Genomic DNA, 23,259 nt, shown 5'->3' with positions numbered 1-23,259 from the left:
ATCTTCAAATTCTAACCCAATTAACCAACATTAACATTTGCAAATAATGTACCTGTTTGAATAAATTTTAGATAAAAAATATTGAGAATAAATATAGAATTTTATCGTAACTTGTACCACCACAGTATACAAAGACTACATCTAACGGTCAAACCTAAAACTAAAAAACTAAGTAAAGACGTTGTGTTATGGCCACAGATATATAATTATGTTTGTGGTTATATCTAAGAACAAGGAATTGTTATAAATAATGTACGCAAATAAAATTAAAATCTGTTTAATCTATAAGTAACAACGAAAATAAATTGTTATTAATTTAAAATTTTGCTCGTTATAGATTTTGCAAAGTTCATTTTTGTGAGTAAACTTTCAATAATCATCAAAAAAATTGTTGTCTGTGAAAACCACGTCTGTTAGTAAGTCATGATATAGATAAACCATAAACTTAGTATAACGTTAAAAACAAGAAATTATATAGAAAGAATGATAAAATAAAAACTGTAAATCATATGGTTGCCTTCTTTCTTCTTATGCAAATATAATTATTAAAAAAAGGATAAAAGATATACCATCAGTATTTACCGCTATTTTTCTCAATTCATAGCGTTCTAATGCATAGAAAATGTTATACGGTTGTATAATCCTACCAAATTCAGATACAATCTGTTTGCATACTTTCTACATAAACTGTGTCGAATATATAATCTAGTAATGTAAAATTTGTTATTAACAAATAATTGACATATCAATATGAACAAAAATTTTACATACATTTTTCTATATACACTAGCCCTTCTACGTAACTTACTTACGCAACGTACTTGTTCTTAGTACAGAACGTACAATCTGCATGGATAAAGAAGTTGGCTTTTTTTTTTAATGAAACATTTGTGTGTTATATTATATTTATTCTGTTATTTGTATAAAGACCTAGATCTAAGGTTAAGGTTATAATGGCAATAACAGGCACCAACTAGAATTTTGCGTATTTTCCCTTTAAATTTCTTTTTATTTCTGAACACCTCACCCACAGACTATGTCATTCATTATTTTACACTAGTCACATTTGCATTTAATACTAGACGGTGACTGGTTGAGTTGAGGTGTTGTTTTAGGCCGTATTATAATAATTCTATAGATAGATATCTTTTAATATTTAACAAAATGAATAGTACTTTTCTGTATTACTTCCTTTTATTTTCACATAGTAATAAAGTTAGAAATTAACATTGAAACGCCCAAATTGTCAATATTGACAAGCAGGTATATAATAACCTATTCATTTTAATTTACATCTACCTCTATGTAATGTCATTGTGAACCTATACTACTTAAATCGTTCGGATTACCTTAATCGATAGCTTCTGAAATTTTAAGATAAAACAAGGTTTTTTTAGGTAATTTATCAAGCATTTTTGTATATTTTTAGGCCAAAATGTCTAAACGTGGAGCAGAAGATAGCGGTAACGGCAGCAGCCAGCCTCCGATCAAAAAAGTTCATTTTGAACCCCATCTCATTGGTCCCGTGTCCACTCTCGAGGAAATGGATATAAAAGTTTTGCAGTTCCAAAATAAAAAATTGGCACAGGTGATTTGTGTGTAATTATGTTGATTATTTACGTCACAAACATACCGCTAATTATCACTTGATACAACAACATGTTATTGTATGTCATAATCAGCTGGTTGTCAATTCTTTTATGCAAGGACATCAGAATTGCATTTAAATAATTGTATGTTATGCATTTATAATTTTTTTTTGTAACTGTATTATATTATGTATATACATGTTATGTTTTTTATATGAAGCAGTATTATCTTCTTGGCATTAACATCAAGAAAATGAAGTGAAATGAGGTCACAATAAAGTTGATCTTAATAAGCAATTACATGGGTAAAAGGGCAAAATTTGTAATGTTTTATACAAAATTTGTCTTATTTGAATATAAGAAAGTTGGTCTACAACAGACTTTTAACTAAATATTACATATTTATGAAAAAAAATGTTTATGTCACATGGCATCAGCACACATATTAATGTATTAATTATTTGAAGTTGAGGCAAAGATTTGTTCTTTAATTTAGCCACATTGGTTAATCTACTAGACTTTTACTTTGACAAAAAATTACCATCCTTATTTGTAATTTATTTCTGTAATTTGTAATTGGCTCTTCTATAACAGTCTCAATTAGACCATCACAAAGTAAAGATCAACATTGTTAATATATGTTATAAATATGAAACTTTTATTATTGGATTCTAGATTATTAGAATCATACTACTTTATTATTTCATCCTTGAGTCATTACAAATTACAGCTAGAAGAATATCTTAGAGATTAATTGCTACACATGCATAATATGAATTAAATTGTTAAAAATTACAGAAGCTGTACTAATTAGTTCTCATATATAAATTCCAAATGTATATTTTCCTCCAGACAAGTAAGATCATTAAACCCATTTAAGCTGTAAATTGGCATGTAAAGAGTTGTAACATCTATTTAAATCAATAAGTGTGATTAATTTCATACAATTATTGTTATTTACCAGTTCTAGTATTTATATATTTTTTTACAAATAACATTAACTATAGATTACTATATAAAAAGCAGCAGCAGAAGTGGAACTGATATAATGACCTCTATTCTATAAATTATATTTATCACACATTACACACAAACACATCATCAGTATTTAAATAATACTCATGATGTGTACAATTTATAAAACAAAAAATAAATTGCAAAACATTTATTTTAGCGGGATCACAGTATTAAATAAGAGAGAGAGAGAGATTGGAGCTGAAATAGAAGAGTAATGGAAAAATATCTTGTAAATGTTTAAGGACTTATTTTTTATTTTTAGAGAATAGAACAACGACACCGATGTGAAGCCGAGTTAAGAGCAAGAATAGAACAACTAGAAAAAAGACAAACCCAGGATGATGCTGTGCTATGTGTTGTGAACCGTTATTGGAATTTACTAAATGAAGACATCAGAGTGTTGTTACAGCGTTTTGATGCTGAAACAGCTGATGAGTCAGAAAACAAAAGTAATTCTTATATAAAAAATTTTTTGTTTTTCCATACTTTGTGTATATATGTTTGATTTCTATTGTCAATTCTAAAGTAGTACATAGAATAATAATATATCCACAGGCATTTTGCAAGAGAAAGTTAGTATGACTGATACATATGGGTCTTCTTAAGTCTAGGTTGACTGGACTAACCATACTGTCAAGCACAATCTCCTAAATACTAATTTAAATACCTAGACTAACTATGGAATAATTACCATATAATTACCAATGGCGTAATAATATATTAATTGTATCTGTTATATTATCATTCTATCACAATGACATTAAATGTTCAGTTACTTCTGTGAGATAGTCTAATGTTTTTTTACTATTTATCTTAGATTAATCTTTAATTTTTAGATGAGAATGAGGCGACTACATCATTTTTAATGCAGTTATCAACATGGGACAAAGAGGAGTTGGATGCTCAACTTGCAAATCGAGTTCAAGTGAGCAAACGGGCTGTTGCCAAAGTACTGCAAGCTTTTGATAGGCTCCAACAAAGGAATGACAAGATTTGGAAGGCAATTAAAGGAGAAGGAGAAGGTAATCGTTCATATTTACTGCTGGGCATTTGGAATTACAATATTGATCTGGTGCTTTGGTCAATACCAATTCTCTTAGTTTTTTTTTTAAGATTTTCTTCTCTTGTGTTGTTCTATTGGATTTATTCTCATGTCGTTAATAATATTCTGTAGACAGATGATAAATCACAAATTTTGCCAGTACCAACCTTTTGTCTGGAGGCTCCAAGATCCAAAATAGATTTACAGTTGTTGAATTTTTTATTTTGAATTGGGTGATGAGTTGCATTTTGCTTATATTCATAGAAGGAATGATGAATAATAAATTATTTTTGATGATACAGAGGGCGCACCACCGCCGTCATTGGACACGGTAGTGCTGGCTGCCAACGAGGAGGTGACGGCGGAGAATCGGCGGCTGCAAGCACTGAGTACGACGCTGCACGAAACGCACCACTCGATGACGCTGCGTGTCGCACAGTTGCAGGACGCAGTCAACAGCCGTGACACGGAGAACGCCGAGCTCAAGAACCAGATCGACGACTTGCAGTACGAACTTATGAAGGTGACTAACACTTACATTTCTTATAAATGTTATAAATCTGAAAGTAAGTCCTCTTACCCCTTGATGCCTTAATGGCTCAACCATTCACCATTATATTTAGTATACACATACTATCAGGATGGAGAAAGATATAGACTAGTAATTATTTCAGACAGAAAGAAAAAGGGGTAAACAAGTTTCTTCTGGATCGGCGATGAGCATGTATTGTAGGTGTTCATAGGCTACAGTTACCATATACCATCAGGTGTGCCATATGCTTATTTGCCATCTCAGTGGATTAAAAAAATTTTAAGCTCACATGTATAACGCGAGTAAGATCCAGTAAAATAATAGCAAGTATTATTTTATAATAACAGGAAAATTATTAGCTAGCTTAAACAATACCTTCAGTATAAGTAATTGAGAGTCAGTTTCACAGATAGCTTGAAGGCTAGTAAGATGAATATCTTACTATTACGATTTCTATTTCCTTACATAGTTTTATAAAAAAAACCTTGTATATGAAGCAATAATCGCATGAACAGTATATGATGATATCCTATTCAATTATATCATCAATCGATTGATCTAAGATCATATCAAACAACCTCGAAAATAATTTTATCTATCGCACGCGTACAGTGTATTATTTAATCATTGCTGTCAATATCTGAACTTTAACAACATGGATTTTATTTATTCTATAGATCAATTAAGCTAACTTTATGGACACTCATTTATTATACATGGTTTCTTTCATACATGTACTTATATTACTTACATATACCCACTCTAACTTGCCTACCTCGCTTTGGAATTATAATTTTTGTTTGTATAAATAAAATCCGTTATTGGCTGTAATCATAAGAGACTTAGCATGTAAGTTATTTTTTAAGAGCTGTGAATTTTTGTATAAAATAAAATAAAAAAGTCTCTATTTTACCTGAGAACAGAAAATTGGATAGCCATATAATTATTATAATTAAAATACAAAGACCAACTCTAAAGGTCTCTAAAAAGAGATTCCATACAGTAAACCTTCTAAGGCTTCTAGGGCATATTTGATCACTTTTTTGTTTATAGCTCAGATTGGTATATGAATGATAAACCTACATGATGATATTTCTATTAGAAAATGCAATCGCCTACACTAGGTGCGGTCCCGCAACGACAAACTCGAGAATCATCTGGCGGAGGCGATTGAGAAGCTGAAGAGCTACCACCAATCTGGCGCGAGCTCGTCGAGTAGTGGAGCGGGTGGTGCGGCGACCAGTACTCCGCTGTCGGCGGTGGCGGCTGCCAAGCTGGAAGACGTGGCGGCCGAGCTGGAAGAGCAACGCGAGTTGGCTAACAACCGCCTTGCCGAGCTCGACCGCCTGCACCGTCAGCACCGTGACACGCTAAAGGAGGTCGAGAAACTCAAGATGGATGTGAGTTAACATATATATATATTTTTATTATTATATATTTTTTTATTTTTACTTTTTTTTTTTTTTCATGTAACTTCATGTATTCTATAAGTTTGCAGGGTATCACTGAGTGATGGTTCTTAGTGAATAATAATGGAATGGTAATCCCGCCTGTGCTATCGGTGTACGCTGGTGGTGCACTGAATGGTGATAGGTGAAGATGAAACCACTGAGGTTGACTTAATGAAATATATTACTAATAATAGAGCTATTAGTCCCCATTATTAACAAACTCTTGTACATTACCACTGTTTCTAACCATATATGAAAAAAGGGATACTTTTTAACGCAATTTGAATTACCTGTCTGTACTGTGTCTATGCGATGTTAATCTTAGTCTAAGGTTAAACCATGTTTCCCCTTTCTACTATCACAAAATAGCAGACGTATTAAAGACATTTAGAAAATGTGTTAGGTGTTCGAATATATTACATGATTATGTGTGGATAGTATATCTATGAATTTTTGATGAAATAATATTTTTTTTTTTATTTTATTTATTAATTGCTTTTTATAAATTTATATATTAAATAATCACAGATCCGTCAATTGCCCGAGTCGATAATCGTAGAAACAACAGAGTACAAGTGCCTACAGAGTCAGTTCTCGGTGCTGTACAACGAGTCGATGCAGATGAAAACGGCGCTCGATGAGACGCGGTTGCAGTTGCAGAACGCCAAGAACCTGCATCTAAGGCAGATAGAGATGATGGAGGTTGGTTTTTTAATAAACTAATGGAAACTTATACATAGCATGTATATATCATGGGGAGTGTTCTGAGGAATTGTTCGTATTGATACTTGCTGTTGATTTTTGTCGCCATACAACCCGCCACAAATTAATATTCCATCCCAGCCATCCAGAGGGAGACTTTGTACAAAAGTCGATTGCTTGGGTACCCTTGTCCCATTCGTGTTTCAACCATGAAGCAGTTGTGTTTGCATGGCTGTGTTTCGGTTTGAAGGGTGGGATATGGCGTGAATTTACTGGGTACAGAGGAATAACATCAGAGTCCTCAGGAATGGCAATGCATAGGGGTATCATGGGCGAAACAGTATACTCTGTTACGTCCATGGTACTGCTCACGTCTATAGGCGACGGTTACCACTTTCCATAAGGTAGGCCGTCAGCTTGTTTGCCATTCTAAGTTGTATAAAAAAAAATCTGGATGAGTGGCGGTCTTCTACTGTGCGTTTTTCAAAGAACTTTATTCCACGCACAACCACACTATGAAATCAACTTTCAGCAACAGTATTTCCAAACCAATATGACATCATAACCTTCAAGAAAACCTTTTTATTAAAAGGCCATCAGCACATCTGTAATGTCTCTGGTGTTGCGGGTGCTCATGGGTTGTGGTAGTCACTTACCATCAGATGAGCCGCATACTTGTTTGCACATTGTTATAAAAAAAGCTGTAAAAATATCAATGACATTGCAATTGACACGATTATTTTTCATTTTATTATTAATAAATTGATTGAAAAATACTGTAATATTTACAACAACATAACCTTCAAGAAAAGATCATATTCCTTTTTAAAAGGCCGGCAGCACACCTGCAATGCCGTTAGTGTTGTGGGTGATCATGGGCGGCGGTAGTCACTTAGCATTAGGTGAGCCGCATGCTCGTTTGCCCCCTGTGTTATAAAAAAAAATAATAATAAAAACAAGCTTTATAATTTAGAACATTACTGAAGTTGGTAGTCAATTTGTATTATCAGATACATGTCATTGCAGGAGTTAATTTCTATAAAGCTGTACTTCACATTTCCTTTGCTTGTATTTTAGAGTGAAGAGCTATCGAGGCAAAAGGCGTTACGCGCTGAGATGATACAATTAGAAGACGTATTAGGTCAATTGAGGAAGGAGTATGAGATGTTACGTATAGAGTTTGAGCAGAACTTGGCGGCGAATGAGCAGACGGGCCCCATCAACAGGGAGATGAGGCACCTGATCACTTCACTGCAGAACCACAACCAGCAACTCAAGGGGGAAGTTCACAGGTACAAGAGGAAATATAAAGATGCAAGTCAAGAATTGAATAAGGTAATATTTAATTTTTTTATTTGTCAACCAAACTATCGTATATGCTAGAATTAAGAATGAATCTGTTAGTCATTTCTCTGTTGTCAGTATTCAAATTAGGTTTATGTCAATTAGAATACTATTAAATGCTGTATTGCAACAACAAGTCTAGGAACAAAAAAAAACTCTAAATGATTCAAGAAGTTAGTTAAAATATAGTTTATAAGTATCATAATTTAATGTTCCTCATATTTAAAATAAAATCTTATTTGATGTAACGATTGTAGGCGCGAAAGGAACTAGAGGAGGCTACGGCGGCAGCCGCCCGCGGCGGAGAGGCGCCTGACGATAAGCCGCTCGCCGTCAAAAAGGAGGAGCCCGACCCTGAGGTACTTACCACACACGGTAGCATACTCTTTTTTTTATACAACTTCGAATGGCAAACAAGCTGACGGGCCACCTGATGGAAAATAGTAACCGTCGCCTATAGACATGAGCAGTACCATGGACATAATAGAGTATACTGTTTCGCCCATGATATCCCTCATGCATTGCCATTCCTGAGGACTCAGATGTTATTCCTCTATACCCAGTAAATTCACGCCATATCCCACCCTTCAAACCGAAACACAGCCATGCAAACACAACTGCTTCACGGTTGAAACACGACTGGGACAGAGGTACCAAAGCAATCGACTTTTGTACAAAGTCTCCCTCTGGATGGTTGGGATGAAATATTAATTTGTGGCGGGTTGTATGGTGGCGAAAATCAACAGCAAGTATCAATACGAACAATTCCTCAGATATCAAGATCAGTTCAAATCAGACAAGACAAGATCAGTTGGATATCAACAAATAATTAACTTATATCAAAACAGCAAGGCGACGAGGGCGGCAGCAGTGCGAGTGCGGACGTGAAGCCAGCCGTCGCCAAGGAGCACAATCGCGCCAAGCTTCAGGAACAAGAGCTCATCATCAAGGATCTCAAACAGCAACTTAAGTTAGTACCATGTCACATTTTGTAATATTAACTTTTAGTCTTCCATGCTGCATGTTTTTATGGATTTAATGAGATCGTTTAGGTAAACTGTCTCGACAAATTTAGAAAAAATACTTCGACGTTTTTACCAAGTTACACCCGCTGTGTACGACACTAGTAGACTGTTGTAGTGCTGTCGAGTCTCACAGCGTATTAGACAGAAGTACTTTCTTCTGCCCTCTCATTGTCACATCACTCTAGTGTCTATTGTGTCACTATTCTGATACTTACATTTTGCTTTTAGTGATGTTTATGATACTCTCAATAGGTTACCATTTTTGCCTGTTTTTGAAGGTCTTGTAAACTTGATGAGGGGAATTTAATATGGCAGTGAATGTACAGGATAAATCTGTAATGGCAACACATGAGAGGTATATATACATATAAATAGGCGACGAATACTATATTCCATCAGATAAACCATCATCTTTGCCATTCAAGTAGCATAAAAAACTATTGTAGAATCATTGAAAACAATGGTACTGTGCTGCTACTGTAACTAAAAGTGTTGGAACAGGAAAGCGGTGAACGAGCAGAAGGAACTGAAACTACTGCTGGACATGTACAAGGGTGTGAGCAAGGAACAACGCGACAAGGTGCAACTGATGGCCGCCGAGAGGAAGGCGCGCCAGGAGCTAGAGGATCATCGCCAGAAGGCCAAGATGGCGCAGGTATTTACATATATTATTGGTGTTCTTATAAGATACTACTTATTTATTTTTTTATTTAAAAACTACCAGTTTAACTTACGTGTAATTAAATCGAAAAAGCTCGACTAATTTCGTCACAGTCACTCATGACTAAGGATCACGAATTCATTCCGAAACTAATATTAATACCTATACTACTAATAAATTTAAACTGAGAGCTTATTTACTGTCCAACCTTGGTAAAACAGCAGAATATTAATGTAAATAGTGATATTTGAGAACCCAATGTAAAGTATCACACACAAGCCCAAGAGGTTTAAGTGGTACTAAAAATCCAATTTTTTTAATGTATTTATGTATGATAATTAAATTAAAAAAAAAAACTATTAATAGTTAATTACTAGCCAAGATAGATAGATACTCTTTATTGTTTCCTCCAAAAGATTACAATAGTAAACTTATAAATATAAGTAATTACAAGAAATAATCACAATGAGAAAACAATTAGCAACCTTATCGCTAAAAGCGATCTCTTCCAGGCAACATTTGGATGGAGAGTATTTAATCCTAGATTAGTTTCCAATAGTTAAACGTTAATTAGTTGTAATGATGATGATGACGGCAGGAGAGCAAGCGGGAGCGGCGCGTGGCGGACGAGGACGCGCTGCGCAAGATCAAGCAGCTGGAGGAGCAGAAGTACGAGTTACAGAAGCAGTTGTCGTGCGCTAGGCCCAACGCCGACCCGCTCCATGCCTTCTCCAGGCCCTTCGCCGGCTCCCAGGTAACGAACCAACCAATCTCTATTATGATTTTACGTATTATTTGACTTTTTTAACTCGGATCTTTCGGATTTATGTAACAAATGCTATTATTTCTGTACTACCCTCGTCGTATGTATTCGACAGAGAATATGTGTGGTTTTTCCGTTTATTCGCAGCTTTTATAGTCTATCTTAATGAAAATATAAACAAATGAATAATTGACCCGACCATAAACAGTCTTCTGATGTGTAATAGCAATTTATTAATTGAATAAATGTTTTGATTTGTTATAAATTGCGTTTACAGTGTGTATCTGTGATAATTTCATAAAAAATTGTTTACGATTTCATTAAAACCTATTGAAACATACTATATAAAACACAATAAAAAGATACAGAATGTTGGAAATTCTAACAATTTATTATTTTGTTACCATTGAATATATATATGGCCGTATGGTCCCGGCATAGAATAGGCCACCCCCTTTCTTTCCTGTGGGTGTTGTAAGAATTGACTAAGGTAGAGCGAGGGATGGGCTGCAGCATCCCTTTTAAAACATCTCTAAAGCCTAACTACGGTTGCCAACCCGCCTGCAAAGCGTGACAACTACTGGCACCCCCTAAGGGGGAGGCTTATGTTCAGCAGTGGACAATTAAAGGCTGGTATGATGATGATATACATTATTATCATATCAATTATTATGGCATTAATAGAAGAATAATTATATTTCTATTTAACTTTGACGTTTGATTTAAATCCATCAATCAAGGTTGAATTCATTTCAATTGTGGTCCTTTGAGCCGGATAAAAATATACAATAAATACTTACAACAATTATTTATTTATTTTAAAATAAATGACATACATGTGTATATATCTACAGGAAGAAGAAGCGTTATTAAATGAAATGGAAGTAACCGGACAAGCATTCGAGGACATGCAGGAGCAAAACTCGCGACTGATCCAACAGCTTCGGGAAAAAGACGATGCTAACTTCAAACTTATGTCCGAGAGGATAAAGGCGAATTCACTGCACAAATTGTTGCGGGAGGAGAAACAACTTTTACAAGAGCAGGTAATGTTGGCCAAAATAATAGTGATAAGTTTAAGAATCGGGCTTTGTATTTCTAAGTAGGATATATATTTTATTAATTTTAGTTCGTGAATTCGCTCAAGTATGGTATACAATTTCTCACGGGAATCACTTTTTTGTCTTAGTCTTATAAATTATAGTTGTTGCCCGCAGTATCGTCTGCATGGAGTTCAGTAAACATTTGTTAGTCTTTTTAACACCACTCATATGATGACTCATGACTCCCATGGACAGACTTTGTCTAGTTACAATTTTATATATTAGTTATATTTGTGTGATGATTATTATTTGGCACGTTATAAAAAGAATCTACCATATACATTACATACATAATTTGCGCGCAGTATCCAACCAATATTTTACGCTAATCATCAGAATTTGTGATTTTGTCTAAGAATTTAAATATAAATACTGGTGCTTTGAATACCTTTTAATTTCGGTTTTATATTTTATGGGATATTATATTATATTCTATAAGGATGGAATAAGGCAGTAAATTTACAGGGTACAGGAAGTAACACCTGAGTCCTCAGGAATGGCCATTCCTTAAAATACTTATTATAACTTATTGCATAAAAAAATGTTACTGTTTTTTTATTTATTATTATATATCCATCAGTCATGTGAGTGCACTGCGTGCAGGTTGTGACACGAGATCAGCAGATCGAGTCCATGGGCGCGGTGGCGCGGCGGCTGGAGGAGAAGGAGCGTTTGCTGCAGACAACGCTATCGGCTGTTGAAAAGGAACTAGTCCTCCGGCAGCAGGCCATGGAGATGCATAAGCGGAAGGCAATCGAATCTGCACAATCTGCCGCTGACCTCAAATTGCACCTTGGTACGTTATTATTAATAATATTTAATAAATCACTGGTTTAATAAGTCACTTATAGATCGGTTTAATGCTGATACGACAGTGGCGAGAGGAGTGTTGAGTTTGGAATTTTTTATCTAAAAAATCTTTAATTAGCCTGTTTTATCTTTCAACATATATGTTATAAGTGATGCCAAACATGATTTTATCATTGTATCCTTCTTATATGTATTTCTAGTGTTAGCTTTTAAACATGATATAATTTTCTTTTTCTTTTTTTTTTTTATTTATAGTATGTGCCCTTGTTTTTACTGTTGCTCATCTCCCGCGTTTGTTTTATATTCCTTAATCTGTTTCTTATTATAATTTATATTTACTGTTAGATTTTCCTTGTAGGAAAGGCTGTTGATCTTCCAAATACAAAAATAAATAAAATGACAAAAACAATAACCAAATAGTTGGAAATTTATTTCTAAATTTTTTTTGTTTATACAACTTAGAATGGCAAACAAGCTGACGGCCCACCTGATGGAAAGTGGTAACCGTCGCCTATAGACATGAGCAGTACCATGGACATAACAGACTATATTGTTTCGTCCATGATACCCCCCATGCGTTGCTATTCCTGAGGACTCAGATGTTATTCCTCTGTACCCAGTAAATTCACGCCAGTAAATGTGTTTTTCCCACAGAGAAATATCATGCGCAAATGAAAGAAGCGCAACAAGTGGTCGCAGAGAAGACGAGCGCACTCGAAGCGGAGGCTTACAAAACAAAAAGACTACACGTAAGTTTTTACTATGAATTCTAGATAAATCTATATCATTTTCTATTATTTAAAACACATTTACATATTCTTTTTTTATCTTGCTACAGGAAGAACTTGCTATGTTGAGGCGTAAAGCAGAGAGGATGAAGAAAATGGAGCAAGCAGGCAGCAGTATGGATGAGGTACTGCTCGAGGAGATCAAGGAATACAAGGAGACACTTACCTGTCCATCATGCAAAGTGAGTTGTGGGGAAACTGCTTTATATTAATTTTCTTTTATTAAAGCTTTTTTTATAGCCTAAGAGGATAGACTTTTTTATATTTTAATATTACTATACTTAAATTTGGCGCCCTCTGAAGTCTACTTTGTGTTGGTTGCCCATTTCCTTCCGTTCTAACTAAAAAAAATTAAGCTAATTTTATTAATTTATAGATAGTCTACTTGTTCTACCCTCCATCGACTACTTTTTCCATGCTGTATCCTAGATATGCAATGGTGAAAGCTTTTAAGAAAATGAAATAATGTAATTCGATTCATATTAATATAAAAATATATTCGCAGGTGAAACGCAAGGACGCAGTCCTAACGAAGTGTTTCCACGTGTTTTGCTGGGATTGTCTGCGCACGCGCTACGAAACGCGGCAGCGGAAATGTCCCAAATGCAATGCCGCCTTCGGTGCCAACGACTATCACCGCCTCTACCTCTCTACCTAGACTGTTCGCGGGGGGATCGCCCTGCATCACGTGCGTCTCTTTACACCTCCACATGGTCACGCTCTCTTTTGGACCGTCACTGTAAATTATTTCGCTATGCGTGTATTTTGGTTGTATCCAATACACCTTATAAGTCGAATGATTGAACTAAAATCTAGATGTGTCCAGAATATACACTTTCATATGTCAGACGACAGGAGGTGTTTTCTGCATTAGACTGGTCTTATTGCACTCGGCACCTGCACGAATTTATTTTAATTTCATTGGAATTGTACACATATTGTACAGATAGAAGGGCGCCGATTAACTGAGATATTGACGTCTTAACAAAAATAATAATAGTTAAAATATAACCTAATACAGATATCAGAAACAGCTTTTATATGCTTTATACTTCTGTCAACGCCCATATTTTACAGACTTAACAAATCCAAGATTGGGCATCTGTGGACCGCCCGCTCGGTTAGCATTCACTTTCTGTGATGATAGTTATAGATTTTGACATAATTTATTACTGAAAAAGTAATTAAGAAAACAATATCAGTCGTCACACGCGCGGAGGTTGAACAAAAGGAATAGGTTGTGAATTGGATTGTATTGTAGATTGTATCAGGAGCATTTTATATTAATGTGTGTATAAATGTCTTCTAAATATTTATAAACATGGATGATGAGTATAAAAATTACTTTGTTAAAATCTAGCTAATTGTACCTAAATTTATTAACTCACTACCTAACACAATATCCAAGGAAAAGAAAATATATATACTATATTTGTCTGTAAAATCTAATAGCCGATTCTAAATTAAAGCATTTTAAATGAACTGAGATTCACTTAGCTCTCAGTCATGTTTGCATTTAACTGAGCAAACAAATGATAATTACAAATTAATATTTGATTACAGCATCGTCATTAACAAAAGTTTTAACTTCACGCTTTTCTAAATTGTCAGTTAAATAACATTCATACATGACCTTATCACAAAAGTTAAAATAAAAGTTGAAGATTATCATTGACGAGACAATGTTCAAGACTTTAAAGGATATCATGTCATATTTTGAATCTAAACTATCTTGTATTTTATGTAAATAAACACTCAAGTCGATTAGATCGAAGTGTTAATGTACTCTATGTACTCGATACGACATTGTATTTGATGGGATTCATCATTTCTCCATTGTGTCTGTATAAACACTGTATTTTTATATACACGTCGTAATTGTTACAAGTATAAGTAATAATGCATTTCGCAAGAATGTATATGAGATGTATTTAACTGAAGTAGATGTTATTTTGCGGAAGTCTATATCACTTGTTAGTTGATAAGAATGTTTTTGTTTAATTCCACTAACATTAGTATGCGTGCGACTTCTAACATTTGAGGATTGATTATTATTATAATTAATAGAAGTTCAACGACATTCTCTATTAGTTTTCAATCTCTGATCGTTATTTGTAAGACTTCTGTTTAATCTACTACTATATATTCTAGTACTAAAATTTATATTATTATTAATAGTCAATTTTCAAATGTTGCCAATCACACTCATAGTAATGGTATCGAAATTAAATAATCCCAATCAATTAACCAGTCATATAAGATGTGTTATAAATGTGTATATTTAAGGATATCATGAAATCGAACAAGTGGATATAGTGTAATATGTATATTTAAGTTAATATATTTAAGAATTATGCATAAGTATCTTAATAGACGAGCTCGTACACATGAATTTCCTATGAGCTGTTGCATCGTCGATCATTGACTGATATATTTATATATTTAGTTTTAAATTTTTCATTGGGCTTGGCTCGTAATATAAATACATGAAGTAAAAAATCGACCGACAAATATGACTTACCCAGTTTTAATGTATAGTTAAAAATCTTTACAGAAATTGGGTGTTTAGTACAGGATTTCCTGTAGTTCTAGATATAATAAACAAGTCCTAAATGGGCATCAAGTTAATTCACAGTATTTAGTTAATAACATTTTTATAATATTGAGGTAAGTGGTAAGGCTTTGTATGCAATATTTCCTTTGAAATTTTGGAGATAATATTCCATGTTTCATTGTATAAATTATTTTCAGTATAAGCTGAAACTAAGTACATAGATCTTAAACCACCTATTGAATTAAAATAGTACTTTTAATTCTAAAAAAATTAAGTTAATTGTCTCCATATTTCGCTATTTACCGAAATTCAGTTGATCCTTTATGTAAAATGTTAAAATTACATGTTGGTAATAAAATGTTTTGCAATAATTGCAATAACCGACAGAAGGATGTTAAACGTATTTTTTTTTTCTAGTAGATTTAGAAAAAATACAAAGGTAGAAACAAATGCAGTTACATGCACTTGGTGAAGTAATGATATTTGTTATAAACATCACAAAATAATTACTGCTTACATGATTAAGCAAAAAGAGGGTAAACATACATTTTTTAAATCATTATATTTTGTATATTTTTTAAATTAAAATTTATTGTTCAGTTTTAAAATCACAAAAAAATAGATTTTGTAGTATTTAGATGTTCATTTGACAGATTTTGATATGTCAACATTAGGAAATGTAGTAAAACTGTAATAAAAATATGCAAAATACAGTGAAAGTATACATAACTGTTAAACTTGTATTATTTTAATGGAATATGTCGAATAAATGTCTCAAACCAAATATTTTTGTCTAATTTTATATAAGCAACATACCTGTAACCAGTACATTGCAATAGTTGTTCAGTATTGGAAAGTAATCCCAAACTATATAATTTAAGCCACAGTTTCTCGGGGGAAAGGATTCTTAGCAATGGAGAATAGCAACCCCCCATTAGTTGTTACTTATAAGGACTTTACATTGTATGTTCATCATGTCAGATTTTTTTTTGATGGATGAAAATGGTATGGTAACCTCGCCTGCGCTAACGGGATACGCTGGCGGAGCACCAGTGAAGGGTGACAGATGAGAACGAAAACAGGCCAATTAGCCCATCATGATGAATTCATCAGGAATTAACCATGATAGTTTGCAGGGAGAACCGCGAGGAGGTCGACCTGCTTGGGTATATTGCTAGCAATGGGATTCTGTATATATTACTAACAATCCCTTTCCCCCCTATCATGTCAGATTGACCTTCACACGACTCTTCTAATTCCTATTGAATTCGTCACAACGGGGTAACTGATCATCATCTATCTTCACCTACACTCCTCACCGATATTTGCAAACTAGCGCAAAGGCAGGGTTATCGCTTTATTATCCAAGAAAAACTATGGTTCCTCTGATGGTATTAAGGATGAGTGCTTGTTTGTAACCTTCCTGGTATAAAATTCTCCAAGTTCCTCCAAGTTCTTTCATCTACAGTTCTTACACAAACTAAATATTTAATTACAGCATCGAGGGTAACAAACCATATCATTTGAGTTTCAGTACTCATAAGTAGTAAATTACAATAGGACACTGATGACCACCCAATTCGATATCGCCCACAACAGTTGGATAACAATATTCATTACGATCGGGTTTTTTCGATATTACATATTGGATATGTCTGTCTGTTCCAATATTTAATATGTCTATTATTAGACCGTATATAGATATTATAACTATGTACAAATATATAGATATTGCTATACCATTAGTTGTAATATAATTTTATTGTTTCAGCCGTACTTATAAATGGTTTATTAGTTATTTGTCTCGAGAAATTAGGTTGATCCCATTGTTATTTAAATTAATATCGCGATTAAATTAATATTAGACCAATATAGCAATAAGCCCTATCCATTGCAAAAATAAATGCTCTGTTTTAGCGAAGATATCGCGTAACATATATAAAAAATAATAATAATAGAGAGGGATTAAAAATCAATTTAATTTTGGAATATTCTTATATATTTGTCCTGATTCAGGATTAATTATTTATTTGTATTTTATTGCACCTGTAGAATATATTTTTACGAATTATTTTAACCAAAGATGTACAACAAGCGAGCTTAACTCTGTAAGAGTTCTCTTCTACCAAATAGAAACAGCACGGTTGTCGTGTTTCATTCATCAAATGACGATGACCTAAACGCTTACTTATAATATTCAAATATACTTACATTCAAAGTACAGAATTATTTGTATAGAATGATGAATAGGTATATATAAAATATTATACTTTGCATAAAATACTTATATATAATCACACAAATATAATAGATTTATGAGGACAGAAGGTGCTCTTTTAATCTGGTCTTGAAGATATTCAGAGATTGGCTTTCACGAATTTGTACTGGAAGAGAGTTTCACAACCTAGCCGCATGAACCGTGAATGATTCACTATAGCTAGTATAGTATTATATTATTTGTGACTATAGCGTGAGAAGGTTGCTAATTTAAATAATACCAAAAAATATTTCCAATTTAGTATTTATTTACATACATACTATTTACATCGCATAATTAATTGTATAATAATATTATTAACCTCAAACTAATGTGAGTACCAATACGATTTTACTGTTTACAATATATACCCGATTTTCTTAAAAATCCATGTCAATAGCACCGCAAGCAAGCGATTATATACTTTGGACGAAGCATTGTAACTGTTTGTACTAAGTTTATGACAAAACAATACATTTGAAAGCATAATAACAAAGATTCGCGCACAACGTGTCGGATCTCATTACAATGCAATGCAATTACAGCGTGCCGATGAAGCTCGCCTACAATGCGCAATGGCACATATTAAATGTATGAAAACCATTTTTAGAACGCATTTCGTTGCGACTCGTTGTATCGCGTGCGATAATACTTTAAACTGCGCGATTTTAAACTATGACGTAGCGCATTCCACACAGTTCAACACGACCATCAATAACAACTCACCATAAATACAAAATCAGTCTCATTTTGTTACAATTGTCTAAATTACCAACATACCTTGTTAAATTGGCGTACGTGCTACAACCATAACATAATTTTATATAAAAAAAAATCAGTTCTACATTTAAATTTAAGAATTTAACACTTGATATTCAGATATTTAACAATCGACAAAAAAAATCTTAATAATTCATAAATTACATTTTTCGATAACAATAATAATATTGTATTATTAATTCTCGGATTTCGTGATGATTGAAGTAATCGTGCTACGTTGACTAGACCTCAATAGTTTGATTACATTAATTTATCAGCCATTTTTATTTATTATATACACATTTTCATAAACAATTACATTGTGATGCAACATTCAAACGACGTAGTAAACAGTTTTACCTAGACCCAGCATTAGTACACTTACAAGAGGAGACCTAAGCACTAATGGCACTTAAAATACTTCAATTATATTACTAATTTAGAAATAAGTAGATCGATATAAAAAATATAAACCAACAAAGACAAAACGAATTTTTGATATTTAAATCACTAAATGCATTCTAGGAATGAAATAATTATTATTATTAAAAAAAAATACAATAAAAATTTTGAGAAATAGCAAATTACTATAACATTTTTCAAAAATCATACTTAAGTCATATTTAATTTTTCTATAAATTACTGGTGTTATTGGACAATCGACTTACAACATTAAATTACAAATCAACTGATGTTGAGATCAATCAAATAACAATCCTTTTTCAAAATCAATAATCATTTCGCTCTCTTATATATATCTACTAGCGTCTACAATTTATTTGTATTGAACCATGCAATTCCATAGAAATATTGTGACAGTTAATATAGTAATTTGATATAACACACTACTCTTGTTCGTAATATTGAATATGAATCACTTTGTGTTTTTAATTAAATCTATTTTATATAAGATGAATTATTATATGTATACTCGGAGTCAGTGGTCACGTATTAGCGATTCGTGACATGAAATATGCATAGGACGGACGTCACAAAGAAAAAAAACAAAATAGTATTCATGATTCTACAATTTGGCTTATATTGTTTGTATATGAATTAATAGATTTTCTTAATATAAATAAAATATGTTTTTTTTTTATAAAATACTTTAAGTAAATGTTACTGTACAAGTGAATAATAATATGTCATTACACAATATTGTAATAAGTGGGAACACTTAGACCTGTATAATGTAATTATTATAATTAGACACTAGTTATATTTTTACGTTGTGGAATTAAACATTGTTTTGGTCTACAGGTATGGCCGTATACTATTTATAGTTTGGTTCATAAATAATCGTATATTTTAATGCACGTAATATGTCACTGGTGGGAATACTGATCACTTTAGCCTCGTAAGTAATGTCATGATTATGTTACTAAAAAATAACTACAAATGAGAGCATAGTGTGGGCAACAACAAAATAATTTTATTACCTTTATTTGTTTAGGAGTGACCTATATTTGTATGAATAAGGTTTACGTTTTTGACGTCACGGTGTTAAAAATAATTTTGTATTAACTTTAATATTATTGACAGCTTTATAAAACAAGTTAAAAGTCGTCTCGATTTTAAGATGTGACATGCAAGCGAACGACCAAAATTGGCTTTAGAATAGCGACTTATTAAATCATATACATATCCTTATATGAATAACGTAAAAGCGTGACCGTGAATCCGTGTAGAAAATTCCATGCTTCTGCAAATGTTTGAAGAGAGAACATTGTTAGATAATACCTAGATGGACCGTAGCGTTAAATTGTTGGTGGCGGACTAGGCGGTGGTATGCAGAGGCTGCGGGGCGAGTGCGGGTGGCGAGTGGGGCGCGGGCGGCGAGGCGAGCAGGAACGCGAGGCGCTCGAGGCGGCGCTGCAGCGCTGCAACGCGCGGCCACGGGGGCAGTGTCGCAAGCGCTGACAACGCTGCATCCAGCGCTTCATAACGCTGCCTCCGCGAACTCTCGCTGCACGATCGCAGCTCCTGCAAAATGAATATGTTAATAATTTATATCATAAAAGGGCAAATTTATTTATTATTTTTTTTTTTTAACATAGAATTGCTATAAGTAACGTGCTGTAAGTTATGCAAGGAATGCTCCTGTTGCAACATGTTCATATATGACAATTTTTTTTTTGTGTAATGCCATATTTTAAATAAATGATTGTTTAATTGACTGATATCTATAAGAAACCGTTGCTACCATCCCTTTTAAGATAAGATATAGAACTATTTATTTAAACTACACTTCACAAATATATATGCAAATGTGGCTTGGCTTTGCATAAAGCAATTGCAGTATATTTGTATCAACTACGTTATCGCTACTCACCTCTTCGACAAACTGTAAATCGTCCTCTTCACCTGATTGTGCCAGCTGATTTTTGAGCGTCTATAAAAAAATAAAAGTATAAATTATTTTACTGTATTTTTAATTGCTTAACTCAATAGATAATATACTATTTCATTTATTTTTTACATATAATAAATAAATAAAATGCTAGTATTGTACATATAAGCGCTATTCATATATTCTGTAACAACTGAATCTCATTTTGACGTTACGATTAAGAATTTTTAAATAGAATAAATTTACTTCACTTGATACAAAAATCAGTGAATTTTTTTAAGTAACTTAGAATGGCAAAGAAAGCTGATGGCCCACCTGATGGAAAGTGGTAACCATCGCCTATAGACATGAACAGTACCATGGACATAACAGAGTATACTGTTTCGCCCATGATATAAAAGCACCTATTGTATTTTTTTTTATTATTAAATATTATCAGAACTAGCCATTTGGAGCATCCTGCATAGATATACGCAAAGGAAAAATTATACCAATTCGAAACATAGTTGATTATATTTATACACTTTATTTATAAATACTTTTTGAATCTTTGAGCTATGGATTTATCTAAACGCATTTATTTTTTTATACGCATAATTTATTATTTATTCATATATAATATATATAGGGCAATGTTGTTCAAATATGTTTCGGCTTGGTAACCGTTTCCGACTAAGGCAGTATACCCAAATAGCTGACTAAAATAGCTCATGAATATATAGCAAAAATAAATCAATGGCTTATATGTGATGGATACTATTATGAATTAAACAAAGAAATCTTGAATCTCCTTTTTTTATCACGAAGTTGGGCAGTTGCGAAAATACAGCAAAACTAAATAGTAAAATATGTATGTATTTATTCAGGTAAGTACAGCCTAAGTTGGTCATGCTTAGAGGAGTTGTTAGTAATGGGGACTAGCAGCCCCATTGCTAGCAATACACCCTGTCAGGTCGACCTCTGCGCGGTTACTCCTGGAAATCATTGCGATTAATTCTCAATGAATCCGTCACGATGGGCCACCAGACTTGCTTCATCCTCACCTATCATCTTTAACTGGCGCCTCGCCAGTATATACCGATAGCACAGGCAAGGTTACCATTCCACTATCGTTTAATAAAAAATAAATAAATAAAGCCTAAGTTTAACAGTGATTATTTACAAGGTGCTGCAACGTCAAGAGTCAACGCAAGCATCGGAAGCTACATGTCGGGGCGTGGCCGGGATGTTCTCTCCTGTATTATCCAATATACTACATATGAATAGAAATCCTACTATGTATTTATTATAAATGCGAAAGCTTGTAAGTATGGATGGATTATTATTTAATTACTCAAAAACTACTTAACAGATTTAAATAAAATTCGATACATAGATAGGTTATACCATAATTTAAAACATAGAATACTTTATATAAAGAATCATGCGGGAAAAGCCACAGGATATAGTTAATAACAAATACAATTGTAACAATATAAATAGATGTGGCAGTCACAAAAATCCTGCAAGCTTTACAATTACATACTGCATTTTTTTTTATACAACTTAGAATGGCAAACAAGCTGACGGCCCACCTGATGGAAAGTGGTAACCGTCGCCTATAGACATGAGCAGTACCATGGACATAACAGAGTATACTGTTTCGCCCATGACACCCCCCATGCGTTGCCATTCCTGAGGACTCAGATCAGACTGCATGATCATCTCAAGATCGATTGTCAGTTTATATATACATTCCTCGCAAAAATTAAGGGAACATAAAAATTTTTGAAATTTTTGGGTGATTTTCAACAGGCTGTATTTCAGTGAAAAATAATCGTACAGGAAATTTAAAAAAAGGGTTTTGAAGCTTGAAAACTCTAGTTTTCAGATTTTTTGGTGAAAAAATTTTTGAGCTCCGGTTTCCATGCAATTCTTAAACAAAGCTGAAAATATTTTTTTTCTAAATTTTCTAGGTTTCGTTTTTCACTCTATGGGCATGGAAAAATTTTTTCGAGCTACTCCATTGTATAGGTCTCTTAGCGTGTTTATTCAGCTTCAAAAATCGCTTTGGATGGCTCAATTACGACCATTTGTCTCCGAGATATCGAACTTTGAATGCAAAAGCATCCTTTTCCATTCAACTGCTAATATCTCTGGTCGCACAGCAAGCGGGCGCCGAGTTTCTTTATCTGCATAAAATTTCCAATTAAGCACAGTCAAGAGTTAGTGAAGAAAAAATTTTTTTCCACCTCTAACATTGAATTGAAAAAAGTGGAAAAAAGTGACTTTTTCTCTTTTTTGGTTACTTGGCTGTATCTTCGCTAATATGGGCGGGAAAGCTAAGGTTTGAGGAAAATTTTACAGTCTATTGTTCCTTAAAGAACCCCCTAAATCCCTGGAGCGAAAACTAAAATCTGAAAACTAGAGTTTTCAAGCTTCAAAACCCTTTTTTTAAATTTCCTGTACGATTATTTTTCACTGAAATACAGCCTGTTGAAAATCACCCAAAAATTTCAAAAATTTTTATGTT

The 23,259-nt window shown here is 33.4% G+C and overlaps 2 protein-coding genes across 6 annotated transcripts in view; one reads left to right on the top strand and one right to left on the bottom strand.

Annotated features, from left to right (window-relative positions):
- The first annotated feature begins 1,055 nt into the window (after positions 1 to 1,055).
- LOC113517349 (E3 ubiquitin-protein ligase Bre1) lies at positions 1,056 to 16,165 on the top strand. Its single transcript, XM_052901617.1, has 17 exons — positions 1,056 to 1,263; positions 1,430 to 1,588; positions 2,869 to 3,055; positions 3,443 to 3,628; positions 3,951 to 4,171; positions 5,305 to 5,580; positions 6,160 to 6,333; positions 7,411 to 7,668; positions 7,935 to 8,036; positions 8,526 to 8,647; positions 9,204 to 9,357; positions 9,962 to 10,117; positions 10,981 to 11,172; positions 11,833 to 12,025; positions 12,694 to 12,788; positions 12,878 to 13,009; positions 13,333 to 16,165. The coding sequence occupies exons 2-17, from the start codon at positions 1,436 to 1,438 to the stop codon at positions 13,483 to 13,485; spliced, it is 2,754 nt and encodes a 917-aa protein (XP_052757577.1). The 5' UTR covers positions 1,056 to 1,263; positions 1,430 to 1,435; the 3' UTR covers positions 13,486 to 16,165.
- Positions 16,166 to 17,886: 1,721 nt separating this feature from the next.
- The window catches only part of LOC113517350 (uncharacterized), a 70,701-nt gene continuing 65,328 nt past the window's right edge, over positions 17,887 to 23,259 (bottom strand). For 4 of the 5 annotated variants that reach the window (XM_052901619.1, XM_052901620.1, XM_052901618.1 and 1 more), the window contains exons 11-12: positions 20,730 to 20,789; positions 17,887 to 20,380 (exon numbers count right to left, since the gene is read on the bottom strand). In XM_052901619.1, the coding sequence (XP_052757579.1) occupies positions 20,174 to 20,380; positions 20,730 to 20,789 (267 nt within the window). In that variant the 3' untranslated portion in view covers positions 17,887 to 20,173. Of the gene's footprint in view, positions 20,381 to 20,729; positions 20,790 to 23,259 lie in introns of those variants that run through there. The other variant, XM_052901622.1, reaches the window with a different exon arrangement.

This window comes from Galleria mellonella, unplaced genomic scaffold (assembly GCF_026898425.1).
Source record: "Galleria mellonella isolate WM207_F2 unplaced genomic scaffold, CSIRO_AGI_GalMel_v1 utg78, whole genome shotgun sequence".
NCBI lineage: Eukaryota > Metazoa > Arthropoda > Insecta > Lepidoptera > Pyralidae > Galleria > Galleria mellonella.
Note: the sequence above shows the minus strand (reverse complement) of the source record. Positions and strands in the feature narration are given on the sequence as shown.

Bases quoted from the DNA above. Each gene is read 5' to 3' on its own strand.
- LOC113517349 (XM_052901617.1), top strand. From the start codon at position 1,436: ATGTCTAAACGTGGAGCAGAAGATAGCGGTAACGGCAGCAGCCAGCCT. The intron at 6,334-7,410 runs GTTGGTTTTTTA...CTTGTATTTTAG, and splicing joins GGCAGATAGAGATGATGGAG to AGTGAAGAGCTATCGAGGCA. The intron at 10,118-10,980 runs GTAACGAACCAA...ATATATCTACAG, and splicing joins GGCCCTTCGCCGGCTCCCAG to GAAGAAGAAGCGTTATTAAA.